The sequence below is a fragment of the Hippoglossus stenolepis genome, chromosome 7 (assembly GCF_022539355.2).
Source record: "Hippoglossus stenolepis isolate QCI-W04-F060 chromosome 7, HSTE1.2, whole genome shotgun sequence".
NCBI lineage: Eukaryota > Metazoa > Chordata > Actinopteri > Pleuronectiformes > Pleuronectidae > Hippoglossus > Hippoglossus stenolepis.
The window spans coordinates 18,782,584-18,799,875 of record NC_061489.1 but is presented as its reverse complement, the minus strand read 5'-3'; the positions used below and the strand labels follow the sequence as shown (position 1 = coordinate 18,799,875).

At 42.4% G+C, this 17,292-nt stretch overlaps 1 protein-coding gene across 1 annotated transcript in view; it reads left to right on the top strand.

Moving 5' to 3' along the window:
• Nucleotides 1–2,698: 2,698 nt before the first annotated feature.
• drp2 (dystrophin related protein 2) overlaps nucleotides 2,699–17,292 on the top strand; it is a 76,712-nt gene continuing 62,118 nt past the window's right edge. Inside the window, exons 1-2 of the mRNA XM_035161393.2 lie at nucleotides 2,699–2,813; nucleotides 6,588–6,762. Of these exons, the coding sequence (XP_035017284.2) occupies nucleotides 6,716–6,762 (47 nt within the window). The 5' untranslated portion in view covers nucleotides 2,699–2,813; nucleotides 6,588–6,715. The remainder of the gene's footprint in view (nucleotides 2,814–6,587; nucleotides 6,763–17,292) is intronic.

The following is a 17,292-nucleotide window of genomic DNA, read 5'->3' as shown; positions in this document are numbered from 1 at the left end:
GTGTGTGTGTGTGTGTGTGTGTGTGTGTGTGCTGGGTCATTGGAGCTCCCCCAGGCTCTCCTGCAGTGTGTGACAGTCGCAGCTGTGGTGGGAAACTCAGATCACTCATCCTGCATCTGCAACAGAGGGACTGAGAGCTAGCGTGTGTTGGTGTGTTAGTGTGTGTGTGTTTTGTGTTTTCCTCTTTGCTGTCTAACTAGTGGCTGTTGAGGAGCTGCGGGACAGAGCAGCAAGGAGGCAACAGTCCAACCTCCGCTTGATCAGGCTCAAGGCCAGGAGCTTGCTGCTGAAACACACACACATCACATGCATACACACACACATCCATAGAAAGGCCCGAATTAACTTGCGCCGGCTTGTCTTCATTTACCAGCAGGCCTCTTGGACACTGATGCTCTGAGTCATTGTTGGCTTGGCTTTTATTTGTTGAAGTTAAATTGGTGTTTGACACATTCAGCGGAGCCCAGCCTCTGAGTTCTGGGCGTCCGTATCAGCGCTTGCCAGTTCTTTTAGACAGTGCATAATAGCTTTATCACTTCTGCAGAGTGCTGTAATTGTGGGTGTAAAAGCACTACAAATTGTCGCTGGGTTTCGCCTGCTGACAGAATGATGTGTTCACAATTACGGTATGGAATTATTTCCATTTCGGAACAATAACTGCGTCTGTCACAGCTTATGCACATTTTAATATGAATTAACTATGAGGATGAAAGGCTGTTGAGTAAACCTCCTTTGTCTCCTTTGCTTCCCTCCGAACCAGTTTCTTCTCATTTTAAACCTCAGTGGTGAACAGTGATCAGTGACACCTTGGCTTTAGGACCCGTCCACAGGATCTCAGGATTAACATGATGATGATTTAAGAGTTAAAATATAAAAGTATGTTTATGTTTCTAAGTTTACCGCTTTAAGCATCTCCACACTTTTAAATGAAGCAACATAAAAAGGAACATTTTCGTTGAATTCCTTACAAATCATTCAAGGCCATAACCTGTCGTCTGTGAACCACAGCGACTGATGGAAATCCTTCAGTTTCCCCTAAACATGTCTGAACCCGGCAAGACCGAATTCCAAACATGTTCCCTTAAGGATGTACTTACTTTACTGATGGTCACGTTTTTACCTTCTAAGGTCCTTTCAAATGAAAAGAAAAACCAACGTAAGGTGTTAGGCCAACACGTCTGGTCAGAACAGATTCAGTGCACCACAACATTGTTTCTACTTGTCTGTAAAGCTTTACTGGAGCTCTGCTCTTCCAGAGAATATTCCCACATATTGATGGTGGTGGGTACAGCGTCATCTGGCACGACCAAAATCTCCCATCTGCTGAGCGTAAGGACCACAGAATTTTATCATTGTCAGCAAACCATTCAGTGACTCCTATCTATGTTGGTATTGTCCCATTAGGAAAGGAACGTTATATCACAGGGTAAAGGTCAGAAGAACTTTGTATTCATTTGTAGTTAAGACCCAAACCAAACCAGCAGAATGCCCTCGACAGCACAGCATAGCCAGGGGATCCCCTCAGTGTAGAGGTCAAGCTTTCAGGCCTGAACCGTTCTCTTGCACATGCAGTTGCACACTTGTTGAGAGCATGGTGCAGAGTGACTCATCTGACCAAATCACATGACTGCTTTGGTGCTTTTTTCTTTTTTTCTTCTTTCTATTGTACAGTGAACTTAAGCATTGTGATGCCTCAGTGCTGACAACCATGGCGAGAGGCCTTATGTGCTGGTTGTCCATCTGTTCGTTCATATCTCAGGAAATCCTTGAGGGAACTTTGGTACAAACATCCACTTTGACTCAAGGGAGAACTCATTCCATTTTGCTGGTCAAAGGTGAAAGGTCATGGCCGATGACCTCATTGCCGTTTAGTCAAGAATTTAAACAGATTAGGACAAAATCGTACACATATATCAGACGGGATAGAAAATGATGACATGATATTTTTGTTAACTTCACTGTGACATCTGTAAAAACTGTTTTCTACAATCATTCATCACCATAACTCGGGATCAGAAGGGGACATAGTGACCATATTCAATGTCTACCTTGAAACTGTGCTGACTGTGTGGATTGTCTGTGCTGCCAGGTTGAAGATGTGTGTGGTTGTCAACTGTCATGGCAACAAGTTTTTACTCAGTCAGCTTTATTAGTCACATTTGAACACTTTTGACTTTGACTTTGACATTTGACTTTGTTTCTCACAGTTATCTTGCAATCATACGTCAATATAGTAAAGTTCAAATCTGTTAGCGTAAAGTTTCCTCCCATGCTGTTGTCCCTTCACTTCTTTCACTGCACTGGAGCTTTGACCCTTGCTCTTCTTCCCATTCATTATAAACAGTGGGCACATACTGTAGGAACGAAAAGCCTCTGCTGTGGGAGTGTAAGAATTTATTTTGTCTGATTCTTTTCCCGACTTGAGAATCTTTCCAGTGCAGGTTGTTTTTGCTGTGGTCAGAGTGCATGTGTGGGTCGAAGGACATCGGGCAGATGGCCTTTTCTTTCCACTGGCCATGAGGAGTGGGGGCATGTAGGTGTGAGGAAGGAATGTGAAAGGACAGAGACGTCTTTGACCGAGAGAGAAGTCTCTGCTTATTAGGTCACTCATCTCTGCCACGTCGTCCCCTCCTCACCCTCCCCACCTCTGCCCCTGTTTATTTCTTCAGGCCCAACTTATCTCCTCATTCTCTGATAAGCCAGCCAGCAGACAGGATGAATACTATCAGCCCTCGTTTAGCCTTCGTGACAGGTTTTAACAACATGACACTGAGACTGGAGTTGTAACGGCACAGCGAGTCTGTATTATTAAGGTAGGCGCCGCGCTTTGTGTAAGAATTGGATTTGTCTGCAGAGCTTTGGTAATGAATCTTCCTGCTTCTCAGGAATATCTGAGATGCAGTCATGATTCCCTCAGATTAATATCAATGTGTAGACATGGTGCAGCGGCACAGAGGCTTTGATCGCCTGATGCTTTATCTGCTCAATTGAACTGTCTTTTCTCCTCTGCCTGTGAAATCCAGAAAGGCTTTGTGTGCCATCTTTCATAATCTTCAGACGCTTTGATTTAAAATTCACGTCTCGTCTGAAAAATGTCTTTTCGGGTTGCCTCGGCTTGAGCGGTCAAAAAAAAGAAAAGAAAAAAGAGTGCATTAGAAAGACAAGAGGCAGATATTCTCTCTGTGCTGTTCATGTAATTGGGCCAAAGTGTTATGGCATGATTTCTGTAGAGAACAGAGTCATGAGTACGTGGAGGTGAGAGCTGTAGCCATAGCAGCGGAGATGAATATCGTCTGTGTCATTTTGTGGCATGTCAGTGGAATCTTTGCTGCATCTTGTCAGCATCTTCGCGGTTATGTATGCTTGACTGAGAAACGCCACATTCGATCAAGGCCGTGAATAATGAATGTTTAAAGCTTGACTCATGTTTTGGAGGTTTGAAGCGGGAGACGGACTCACCTAATGTCTTGCACTGTGGGCTGATACATGACGATGTGATGAAGACGTGCGCCCACGAGACAGAGACGAGAGAGACATTTGCACGACGTGATTTTTCGAGACATCGTTTGCCTTTTGTGACGACTTTCAAAGTGTCTTGCATCCAAAATGAGATCTTTAAAAAAGTATATAAATACATTTTTCCAGGTGCAGCGATGTTTGACTTTGTGTCTTTATGAGAAAGCCTTTTATATCTGCAGGAAAAAGAGATTTAAGGTCGATGACAGAGCTGTCTGTCACTCGGTTCCCTCTTTACTCCAGAAGCAAACCTCTCTCGGAGCTATCGTTCAGCCGCAGGGGATTCTCCTGGAGTTAGCGCTGGTGTGGTTGATGTTTGTCATTGTTCAACACCATTTCACATCTTGAACCGGCAGCTTTCCTAAGCAAGCAAACATCCAATCTGCTTTTAAACGTCATTGCATCATGTGTTTCTTCTTCTGCTGCTTTGTTTGCATTCACTTCCATCTTTTATTCACAAACACGGAACAGCAAAGTGACTCAAATCTAATACAGAATATGAAGGTGTGTATTGTCTTCTTTTTTTGAGCTGTTTGAGCTCCGGTGACCTCTTATTACCAGCGACGGTAAAGAAGACGGTGAGAGTGGGAGAGATGTGCAGGTTATTGCTGATTCATACAAGACTCACCTACATACACTAACAGGAGCTGTCTGAGGGAGACGAGAGAGGGAAGGAAATGGAGAGATAACGGGAGACAGGAGCAGGAGCGAGACGATGATGATGATTCATGTGAATAAAAAAAAAAAAAACATCCGGGCAATCTGAGATGAGTTGGTCTAGAGAATGTGTAAGGAAGGAATAGAGAAGAATGAATAGAGAGGAGGAGGAGGAGAGAGGAGGGTAAAGATAAAAGAAAAAGAGATGAGTGCGCTGAAAGCAAATCTTTCTCTCTCTGTCACCGCGGTCGTTCACACAGATGTTGACACTGCAAAAAAAAGTTCCTTGTTCGTTCCGGGCTCAATTTGTTTTAGATAAACCTGAGCTGAGGGAGAAGAACGTGAAAGGAAGTGATGTGTAAGACGCATTAACCTTTTTATGCCCCCCCACCAGAACCAAAAAAATGTCTCTTCTTGATTTCTAAAGTTCCTTTTGGCACAAACTCTAAACACAGACAACGCAGCCTTTAAAACAGCTGGGTTGCCCTTTTATGGTAAATGTGCATCATGGTAATAGATTACACTCAAAGTTTGATGATTTTTTCATTTACACTTATCAGTATTCTTATTTAGGGTCAATGTGTAAAACTCCTGAAGTGAATGCGAACATTAGGACTCACAGTTTTCTTTATTGATGTATCTTTTCATTATTTTCTTGGTTAATCAATAAACCATTCTATTAAACATCAGAAAGTAGTGAAAAATAGAGATTCCTGTTTCCCCAGGGTTTAATCTTGCATCTTCAACCATCAATATTGATATCAGGCTGGAACCAGAGAGTGTTTGATCTGTTATCTTGAATCAATTGACTCAAAATGATAATTGATAATCACAACAGTTGACATTCAAGTTTCTGATGATCAACTGATCGTCTAATTGTTGCAGCTCTAATAAGCATGAAATAATTCTTAAAGACTAGTACATAAAATTAAAATGCACCTCTTTGCGTGTGCGTGTTTGTGCATTAGATGGATGAGCCCTGCTGCAAAGGTTAGAGGTTGCGACCTACTGCTGAGGAGAATCGTATCGACCAGTTTAAGATCCGATTAGAGTCAAACACAAAGGGTGTGCGTGTGCGTGTGCGTGTGCGTGTGCGTGCTGAGCGTGTTAGCTGAGAGGCCTAGCTGCAGCTAAGGTAAAGGATGTGAAATGAACAGAATAGACAGAAATCCACTCGCAGGCAAGTGGCCAAAGACAAGATTTATCATGGCCTGTGAACCTGGGAAAGCTTCTCCTGCCCTGGATGCCGCGTGTCTGGATGCCCCCCCCAGGGTTTTGCACCTCTTCAAGTGTGGCCTCACATGCCCCCTCTCTCAGGAGGTCTGTGGAAAAAACAGGCTTTTTGTCTGCGTTTGTTTCCCTGGGTTTAATGGAACGGAATAACAGGATAAAAGTGCTCTTGTCTCATGATTTCTGTTTTCTGTCCCACACACAGGACAGCGTTACGGTTAAGGTATAAGGTTAATCTGACTCTAAGATTTAACCCTTGGCTCATTCATTGCTTAACTAATTGTGATTGATTAAGTATCAGTCACTTGCTGGCAGATGGGTTGGAGCTTCTGCCCTCAACGCTCTATAAATCTTCTGGTCTTACTTTAGATTATTAATATGCTCCAAGGCTTCCTCTCTCTCCCAGGCCTGGATCAGGTCTCGTCTTAAAGAGGCACTGACTCATCTCCGTAGAGTTTTGTGCTCCACTTTTTTTAATCACAAGAATTCTTTTCATTTCCTTTCATTGTTATATTTTATTTATTTTATTTTGAAAAAAATACATCCATCCAGCTGTACTTAGTTTATGTCAAGTATAATAATCAATATGAAACATGAGTGTAGTTCAGTCTGTTTCCATGGCTCCGTTAACCGAGAAGTTTGCTGTAGTTTTTTTGACCCGACTACTTATAAATTAAATTTAAGTAAATAAAAATGAACAGGGTTAACTGGATAGTATGTGCTGCTTGGTCATTTATTTGAAATGGGTGTCTGTTATCAGCCCTGGTGCTGTGTTTGGAGCGTGTTGCTACAGGTTATGATGAAACAATACGTTTGAATAGTATATCCATGAGTTTTATAGACTTTAATCTGTTTGTTGCATTAAAACACAGAATTCAGAGTAACCTAAATATCCAAAGCATGTATTTGATTGGCCGTTTGATCACCTGTCACTATGTTAACAGAGTTTCAATCAATGAGGAGGATGTGTGGGATGTCAGTTTGGATGAAGTGTCCATGGTTGGTTGGATGAAGTGTGGTAGTTGTGTTCGGTTGTCTGCCTCGCTGTCTTTTTTAAATTTTTTTTACAAGAAATCCTGCCCTGTGAGGGTTGAAACAACTAACAGCAACTAAGTATTATTCATCAGCAGTTGACCTTAATACTCGCTGTTGATTCTCTTTGTTGTCCCTGTGTGTGTTTCTAGCTGCGGGGCGGCCCTCGTGGCCGGGATGCCACTGTGTGCCGTGCCAGTCCACGGTGGACGGTGAGGGGCAGGACGAGGGGACAGAGTGCCCGAGGCTGAGAGGAGGTGGCCCGCACCAAACGGGAGAAATGAACCTCTGCTGGAACGAGATCAAACGCAAGTCCCACAACATCCGGTAAGAGGCCATTCGCGCTGGTGTTTTTACAGAGGACAAGACATTTCGTAAAAAAAAACCTGTAAGAGCCTGGAGGGATGGATGTTTTTAGTACCGTGGAGCTGTCGGTATCAGAGAGATGAGAGTGGAAGGGTTTGAGGTGAAGTAAAGTTCCTCGGCGCTATGGCAACACAACTGCTAATGGCATTTCTGAACCGACAATTCGGCTGTCAAAAAAGAATTGGGATGATTTTCACAAAAAAAACATTTTTTCCTCGATCCATTATCTAAACCGCTTATTCTTTAAAGGGTCGCGGCGAGATGCGGGCTAGGGCTGACTTAAGCCGCTTTTCAACTGGTCAAAAAAACCCACAGATATTAACACCCACTAATCTGGCTTCCCTGCAATGGGAATAGTTAAAATCATTATTTACTCCCGGGTTAAACGACTCTGCAATAGACTGGGATAGCCAGGTGAACGCTCTAATTTGGCAAGACAGTGCGGTGAGACAGTTTTTGGAGGAAAAAATAACAGAAGACAAACTCCTACTGTCCATAGGGCATGGAGTCAATCGCCTTTTGTGGGTTTTACTTGTGTTTAAAAAACCCTGCGTTTACCTGCTAATTTTAGTGTAAAAGAGGTAAAAAAGAGATAATCAACCATTCACGCGACGGACCTTTTGGACAATTTAGAGTCTCAAATGAACATAACCCCAATCTCAATGCGTGTGGACCGTGGGAGGAAGTCGGAGAACCCAACATGCAAACTCCAGGCCCCTGCCAAGTTGACAGCTGAACCAGGAAGTGCTAACCACTTCACCACCGTGCCGCCACACATTGTACAACTCACTTTGTAGTGTTTCTCAAAACAAATACTTTTTGACAACACCTTTTTAGCCCAGCTGCTGTAAGTCGACTGCAGACTGTAAATGTGTTATTGAACCAATAGAAGCCTTTTAACGTGTCTCTCATGTTAAAGTTGAGAGACACGGGCTCTTAAATGCCGTAATTAACTTTTTAAATATTAAATAAGTAATTAACTGTGACAGTTGCCCCTTTGTGGGTGCAAACATTATGCTAATATGTGTTAGGTTTATGTCCAGCCAGTCACACAGTGGAACAGAGCCTAATGATGTCTATATATAGTTTCTCTGTCGCTGTCTTTGTTTCTTTTTCATTTCCCTCGTAACGATTCTTCTTGCTGCCAATCACAGTTTTTTTTCAGGCAATTTAAACGTTTTTTTTCTGACAAAGTGCAGTGAGTCAATAATCCATATTTCAGTGCTCCTCGCAGTCATCTTCTTAATTATTGATATAACATGGGTTAATACTGCCATAACGCTAGATACACTCCGGAGGTTTGCTGGTGCAAAACAGTTAGAGGGCATTCATGTTGTTCTTTGATTCTTAATTGGAAACTGTCCAGGCTCGCCGCATCATCCCTTCAATTCAACTGGCATCCTGTTTAGACAATTAGCCCTTTAATTGCTTCCTTGACCCTGATGTATCTAGGAGGAGGGGGGCTGGAGGGGTGGGGGTGTTAAGGAAGGCTAGTTGGGAAATTGCTTAAGACAGTTTCCCCTGCAGTCCCGTGTAATGAGATCACTATGGATGGCCCGCAGTGGCTCTTTGTACCCGAGCTGCACTCTGACTTCATCAAGCTGAGAGAGGCGGTTGGTGGTGGTGGGGTGTGGTGGTGGTGGTGGGGGGTTGTGAGGGAGGGAACAATAGAAAGGAGAGAGATAGATGGAGAAAGAGGTAGAGAGAGAAAGGGAGCGAGCAGACAGCTGGTATGAAATCATCGCAGAGGAGAGCTGGGATGCTGGGAAATGGGAGGGGCGCAGGGAAAGAGAAGAGCTTCAGTGAAAAGCTGTCTAACCTTGTGGGTGAGAGCTGTCCGGAGGAAACGTCTGGCTGCCTTTAGCGCCAGTGGCTGGACAAGTGCAGACGACCGGCTCTATAATGGCCTGTCTGGCATTGATTGACAGGTGGCCGAGGCTCTGTTACAATGAAAGTCACGGCTGCTTTATTCTATCCTTTAAAGTCCCTCATGCATTATCTCCTATAACACACTGTGCCTTGACTGGAGTTAAATTGAACTTCTCACGTTGTATTTCGGTACCAATTACTAAATAAGTTTTGTGAGGGAAAACTTAACCTTTCATCCATAGTCCTACATTTTTGTTGAAAGGCCCATGGTGTGCCATTTGACTATGACTGTTCTCCATTCATGTCTCTGTGAGGCTGCACTGGGATGCTTTGAGGCTACATCCACTCTACCATTCTATTCCACACTCCAGTTTTTGAGTTGCAAAAAGTTTTGGAAACGCAACTCGCCCCTTTTTAGTTTGAAAACTCTGGCACTGTGTTTTAGTCCGGGTAGAGGCGGGTTGGGATTAGCAACCACTTGCTGATTGGCTCTTTTTTGTCACGAGTCTTTGCTGATTTATCAGGCTCCTATCACATGAGCCCCTATCTGAAGAAAACAACCAGCATTAGTCTCAGCTACCAGTGTAGAACGCAACTCTGATCATCAATTACAAATGTCGTTGACCTTGTTGTCTTTGCTAACAGCTGTTGTGCTGTTGTACATTCTGCTTTTTACAACTGCTTACATGTGTAGGAGATGAGCTATTATTCAAGGAATCTGGTTATACTGGGACATGCACACCATTACAGGCGTGATAGTATGGACAGGAATCAAAACTGATACGGAGCCAAAGTGCTCATGTGGACAGATATCATTTTAGATTTAAAATAAAACCCGTAGTACTATGGATGTAGACTGAGATCAATGCAAATGTTGTTGACATGCTCATAGTGACAACACCAACACGTTGCTGTGTCTTATAGCATGCTAGCATTTGCTAATTGGCCATGAAAAGAAAGTACCACTGCGGCTGAAAGGAATGTCATGATGAAAGATGAAAAATCAGATGATAACCAGAATCACTACAGTTCATTGAGTCTGAAACCGATTTTATAATATTTAACAGCAGTTGTGAAATTTTGCTAAAGCATCACAACCTCATGTTGGCACTAATGGCTGCTGCCCACTAGAGGATTATTGGCACGATTTAAGGTCTGATCTGAACAGATTATCTGGCCAAAGGATCCTGTAGTATGAGGGGTTGACAAACACTATTTCAATGTCACAGACTGAATAAGAGCTCCTCTGATTTCGAAAAAAAGTAAAGCACCAGCAGATGTTGTGTACGTGTGTTTAGAACGGAAACATGGCTGCCTTCAGCGTAAATAAGACTTTTGTTTCCCTGTGCCAGGTGGACGGTAGAAGAGGACAAACTTGTTTAATTGGCAACAGTTCGACTGTTTGCTTAATGTGTTCTGTCAACCAGCGGACGACACCGGCAGTTTTTGTGATTTCCCAAGTCTCAAAAATCGCCTCTCATAAATAATCTTTGTTCAAACTCTAAATGTGCGGTCTGGCGTCTCGACTGGATCCTCTAGTGTGCATGCTCATGTTACATCTGTTGTTATGTCTGCGGTCTCCCACATATTTAACAGTTTCAGGTAAGATTTGAAAATCCTCTCGTGTGCAGCAGGCATAAAGGAAAAGTCAGGAGGATAGCCAAACTCAGTGCGGCTTATCCTCTGGGGAACAAAGACGTCTGTACAAAATTCCAGAGAAATCTATTAGTAACTGAGATATTTCAGTTTGGGCCCAAAATGGTGGACTGAGCGACACTGCCCTCCCTAGAGCCAGAAAAGAAAAAAAAAACGGGAAGATGTGAAAGCACCTGTGTGCCCTCGTTCCCGAAAAACAAATTAAGATAAGGAGTAAACAGCACAGCAAAATGCTTTCTGCCTAACATTTACAGATGGCAGCGGCCCAGAGGATTTATCAGTGTGACACAGTGTCGCTCAGCTAATTGCTCTTGCCCTTGATAACATTAGGTTAGAGGTTTGATCACTTTTCTTGAAGCAGACGAAATCATAACACTGTAAGCCGCTCACACACACACACACACACACACACACACACACACACACACACACACACACACACACACACACACACACACACACCCACTGGCTGTTTGTGTGGTATTGACACGGAAACAGCACCTTGATGCAACTGGCAGGAAATGTAGACACGCTGTTCTCGTCTTACATCAACTTGTGGTTTAATGTCTTTCGCAAGATTGAGCTAACGACCCCAAACAAGTGGACCACGGCAGAGCACTGTGCTGTGTCATGGTAATCACCAGTGAATGATTATGAATTTATATATTAAAGTGACAGTTATTACCAGGAGCATATTGCTGAGGCCGTTCAGCCATCTGCAACTAAAATACAGTGCGAGTGTGTGGGAGGTTTCAGTGAATCTCGCTCTGTGGAGATTATCATATAGAAGAGGATGGTTTATTCTTCTAGCAGCAGTGTAATTGATTCAAAGGACAGTCGTGTAATGATCTGGCAGTCCTTCCTCTCTCCTTCACTTGTGTCCATTTACCTGAACTGAAAATACCGTCAGCTCGACTGAAAAGTGAGAAAATGAAACGATGTCTTCCACCCTCGACTTGTGAGAGTGAAGCGTCTCTTTTAGCTCGTGGAAAAGAAAAGAAAACACGTGAAGCTCGGCTGTCGCATTCCATTCTTCCTTTTGTCAGACAATTGAAAGGAAGAATGAAAGGAAAAGTGCTTTTAATCTGTTAAGCTGTGTGTAACTTCCAGAATCAGACAAACTGAGATTCACGCCCACTTAACACAACTATTTTTGTCGCTTTTCATGTGCTCAGTGGTACACCATGAATTTACTAGTCTGGAAATTAAGTTTTTCCATTTGTTACTCCCCCCCCTGTTAAGGGTTATTATTAGAACAATGGAAATTCACTCGGCACAGAATGATATGTACAGTTATCATGTCCTAACAATCTATATACATGTAATTTCGCACACTCTTAAGTATTTCCAACTTCAACATGAATTGGCTGCAGGATGATTACACATCCCATGGTAATATTTTTAATCGGGAATTAGAAATAGTGACCAAAGTTCTAATTACAACCACAAAAAGCAAGTAGGGTAATGGAAAGATGATTTAAAATCACCTAAATGAAGCATTTTGTAGAAATAGTCACTGAATCATGAATTTTCTCATATGTTTATATGCAAATCTGTGATAGGAAAACAACACATTTACATTTTGATGAGACATTTAGATGGAAAAAGGCACAATTTCCATCTTTGAAATGTTATTCCACAGATTGATCATTTAAAAAAAGCCCTAGTTTTTATGCATGACAATTTTTTGTTTCAGAATAGGAAATTGAACGAGACAAAGGTACATTCATAGTTTTATGCTTTTGATTCCCGACGTGGTCAGGGCGCTGCACAAAGTCGTTCGGTCACCCTGCCTGTCTTGTTTTATGTTAGTATTATAGATGTGATTAGCGTCCGCAATGACACCAGCTTCAATGCTTCCTATTCTTGCTCTGACATATGCTGTGAATGTCAGAAACTAAACTGCGTGTGGCTGAATCGTCACAAATCTCCTCCTGTGTGGAATCAAAACATAGCATTTTACTTGCGGTTGCGGTTATGAACTTTCGTCCTTTCAACAGAGCTTTCATATAAGAAATCTAATCACAGTATCATTCACACCAGGAATAATGCAGTCATTGTTGAGGTGTGGGCTGTTCCACATAGGGAGGTTCCTGCTGTTTTGCTCCGCAGGGGCCCGGTGTGGGTGTCTCGTGGCATGCTATGAATTTATTTGCCACATGGCTCGGATAACTGCGGCGAGCCAAACCACCCACGTGCAGCATCTGTCTGAGGGCAGGGGCAGTCTGTTTTTGACTCGGCTCACTTCTGTCATTACCGCAGTGTTCCTGTTTCAATTCACAAAGCTTCTGCACGAGTTCTCATTCAAGGTCTCCTCCGTTCCCATTTACTCTCCCATTCAGTCTTTGCCTTTTTCGCTCTTCCTCCTCTTCTCCTCTTCTCCTCTTCTCCTCTTCTCCTCTTCTCTGCCCTTGCTCTTCTTTTCTTGTCCTGCTGTATCTCTTCTCTTTTCTATATCCTGTTTCCCATGTTCAGTGCGATGCCCCTTGGTGATTCTGTGCCCCACTTTCCCCACGGAACCCTCACGCACGTTACGTACATCGCCTGCAGAACTAACCCAGCTCCAATTACACGTTAATGATAATTCGATTGTTCAAGGTCAGGGATGGGGACCTGCTGTTGCTACAGGGGTTGGTGATGCGATGGCAGGTGGGTGAGACTCAACCATCAATCATTCCCTGTGAGCGAACAGGCTTTTCTGGATGGATGTGTTTGATTTGAGTCTTGACGTGATTTGGATTTGATGGATGTGATTTTTACCTGCTGGGTCAAATATCAAATACGACCTACAGTTCCGGTGTTTGATTTAACCTGACATAACATTAGTAAGCGGGTGACATTTTTGATGTCTTAATCATTTACTTCAGACTTGTAATAATGCATACAGCCCTCACACAAAGGCCCCATTGTCTTTTCCCTGAGGGACCGCCTCTGACGTCATGTGTATCACGCTGGGTAAAGGCTGGTAAACCAGGGAATGAAGAATTACCGTAGAAGGAATCACAGCTTCAAGACATTTGGGACAGACACCGTATCTGTTGGCAGGGCTGACGAAAACAAACTCTGACACACTTTAATGATAAAACAAACCACTCAGGATTTAGGAGCCCCATGAATAATTTGAATTACCGCTTTGTGTGTGCGGGTGAGTGTATGTAGAGCTTGAAATTAAACAAGAGTGAAGCTGTGAGGAGAGCACTGAACTGTTCCGTCTTACCCATCATCTAGTGCAGAACAAATCAGAGGTGGTCTCGCACAAATTAGAGACAGCGTTGGACCTTTTGGACGCTACAGTGTCTGCTTGACAGGTCACGTCCCCAAAGGACTGAAAACATTGTGCTGTTGGAGCCGTGAGAACAATGAGGGCTTGAATAACGTAGACACGTCACACTTTGCACATTAGTGCGGTTTCCTTGGTCGACCTGCAAGTTATTAATGAAATATCAGCTTTTTCTCGTTGTCACTTGATCTTAATTTAATTTTCCAGAACAAATGCAGATACAGATGAACGGAAATAACATAAACAACAGTTTGACCATGGTTACACACTTCTTCACCAGAGATTGTAGCCGCTCAACCCAAGTTCCATAGGGCAAGACAGTTGTTGGGGAATCATATTGGACATTTAAGTGGCGTCATTTTCCTTATTACAAGTCGTTTACCATCAAAGTTATTTTTGAAACTGTCATTTTAAGGTAAATTTGTTGCATAATGTTGTTTTAAAGCTACTCAAGTCGAGAGTTGTTTTTCAAATGACAGTATAATAGACTGGCAGAGGAGAAGACTGTGTTCCAGTCTAACTGAAAACTGGTAAATTAGTTTTTTTTAATGGGATTTGGAGCTTCAAAGTTTTTCCAGTGACTTTTAAATATCTCTGAATGAACTAACAATCAAAGGAAAGCTGGATTAGCCAATGTAAGATAATTAGTCTGGAGCCTGTGAAGTTTAGTGGTAGGAGATATTTTCAGACCAGCCAGATTAAAAACAAGCTCCCTGTTAACAGTTCCCTGATTTTTACACCACACAATTTGGGGTACTGGTGTTTGCTTCTGATTTCCTAATTTATATATTCTGATAAATCTTATTTCCTCACCTCATTTGGAACCACAAGCATGCAAACTTTTCCCTTCTGAAGTTGTAAAGAATTTGTCACCCGAGTGTATTCCCCATGGGCGCGAGCTGCTATAAATCATAAAACGTGCACCGTATTTCCAGCTGTGGGAAACAGCCCCAGTGGCTGGCCTCCTCTTGTCACTCATTACATATGTTTCACTCAAACTTCAGTTAAATGGCTGTTGGGAGAAACGCTTTAGGCGAGGCATCAAAACCTCCCCCACCTCCCCCAAGTCGCTAAAAGCATCACATGCGACAGAAAATCTAAAAGGGACACCGACAGACGGGGAGGGTGACAAACATGAATACTCCATTTGCAGTTTACAGGCATTAAACTCTGTAGTTTACTGATATTGAAGTTGGATTTGTAACTTATTTACTGCTTTCACCTGGGACCATTTGCATCCGGGCTACATTAATTTAGTCCACACAGCGTTCTCTGTCCAGGTGACAGATGGCAGCGGCTCCAATTGACAGCGATCAGGTCTCTGGGGTCTGATGTTGACTTTTCATTACACAGGGATGAGTGCAGTATATATGCTGTACAGAAACTGTGCTCAGAGCATGTGGTGTGTGTCATCACACAATAAGTAAAGGTTAAGGTAAGCAGAGGATATTTAGTTCGGATTCAGCCCCAAGGTAAAGAGGGTAAAGGAGTGTTGAATAATTCAGGCAATCATTCACTTATCTTATTTAACAGTTCAAGGCAACAGGTTTCGTCTAATCAGCTGACTTTTCTCTGCATTTGACTTTTTTACTGTGTAGTTGTTCATCTCACATTATTTCAAACTGATCCACAAACAAGAAAACCAAAGAAAAGGACAAAAAATTCACTCTATGTAACTGAGAATGAACATTTACAGCATAATCCCATTAATAACATTTCCGAATCGTAAAAATATCTAAATATTCAAATATATTGAAGATGTTATTACTTTTTTGCAGGGTGAAAGAATAGTACTCGGTTTCTCTCTTCTTTGCTTTTGTTGTTTGTCGTCCAATGATCGAGTGCACAGTGAATGAAATGCTACAAACAATGTTTGTAAGTGCGTGATTTGTCCTATGTTGTCTTTTAAACAAAATGTAATTAGCTGAGTCAAAAGATACATGGCACAAAAAACCCACACAAAATAATTACATTCCATATTTGAATATTAAAGTCACAGTCATTATTAACTTCTTATAAACTGAGAACATGCAGCCACATGCGGTGACACATAGAAATATACATGTCAATATTTGCTTTACAGAGAAAAGGAGAAACTGTTTATTTGACATTGGTTACTAACATGCTGCTACACAGTCACTTCTTATACACAGCATCGTCTGTTATTCCTTTCTCATCTGTTTGAAAAAAAAGGAAAAGCCCTTGACATTGATGGTTCTCTACAAGGCTGAATGAAGCTGACCATGAGCGAGCACTGTTTGCGGAGGGTACAATGCCGTCTCGCTCATTTTCTTGTCCGTGACCTTTGCTGCTTGTAAGTGACAAACCGAGCCAGACAGGGAGCTGCTGCCTGACAAAGGTGAAGGGAAGCTCATCATTTTTGTCATGGCGAGGAATCCTTGGTAGAAAGACCCTCTGACCCTTGTTTGTGCCTCATCTCACACTAATCCATAGATCCTGGTGGAGGCTTTCAGACTCGGCTCAGGAACTGCTTGCGGCATTGTTCCAAATATTTTTCTGTTAAATGACATGATTAGGTTCCGCACTCCCAAGGGTGTCGGGGAGTTTGCGAAAACAGAAGAAGCAGTGGGTTCTTGTAACTGTCCTCCCGAGCCGAGCTACCCAGAATCTAGATCCTTTCTTTTCCAGGATACAGCAAAACACGTCATAGATGACTTTGATATCTTTGTTCAGATGAGTGTATCCTGCTTCTAAGAGAATTGTCTCTGGCACCGCATTCCTTGGTGGAGGTCACAGAAAGTCTCAGAAATCAGAGATTCAAGAATTCTGAGGGGATCAGGAGCTGAAGTTAACTTTCCCCATGTTTTTCTTTTCCCTGTAGTTAAGGAGAAAGGTTGTTTTGCGCCGACATTAGTTGAGTTTCTGTTCACCACCACACAAATTGTAGCAGTATACCAAATAATTATTCTGTGACTTCTCTGGATATTTGGTATTTAATATATTGATTATGTGTTTGTGATCTTAACGTATTGCCAGCTGTGTTGAACCTTGAGCCTGGTCACACTATTGGCTACCATTTATTACAGCATATTAACCAAGGGGGAAAGAAGAAATTGATTTACCAGGAAGAATGTAATGAGAATTAAGAACAATAATCAATTTCTAGCTTCGTACGTCAACATAAGCCATTGCTACTTCCATAGTAATCCATATGACTACATTATTTTATTGTAACATAACCAGAGATTAGCTTTGCTTTACACCATACATACGTACATGTGATTAGGTCCACGGGCAGAAGGTACATTAATCCTCATACAGTTTTATGTGTTCACAAGATCTATGTTTCAGAGTTTCTGTGCACATCCTTGCTCCGGTGACAATGCAATGCAACCATTATACAACAGAAATCAATTTAATGCAAATCAACACAGACAAGGCAGGTTCTACTTCTTCCTTTTTCTGAATATTGCCCAAATTCCCAAGTCTGAATCTAATCTTAACAAACTAAGAGTGAGAGGGAGAGAGAGAGACAACATGACACCGTAAATATGTCACATCTCATTCTACTTTGATTTCCTGCTTCCACAGTTGCAATCCTGGGAGATTTTGTTAGAAGAAAAAGAAAAAGAATATATGGACCTTTTGTACAGGTACCGTTTTAACCAAATGCAGTGCTGCTGTGCCATTGTGGCCCATCACACACACCCTGGCACATTCTTTCC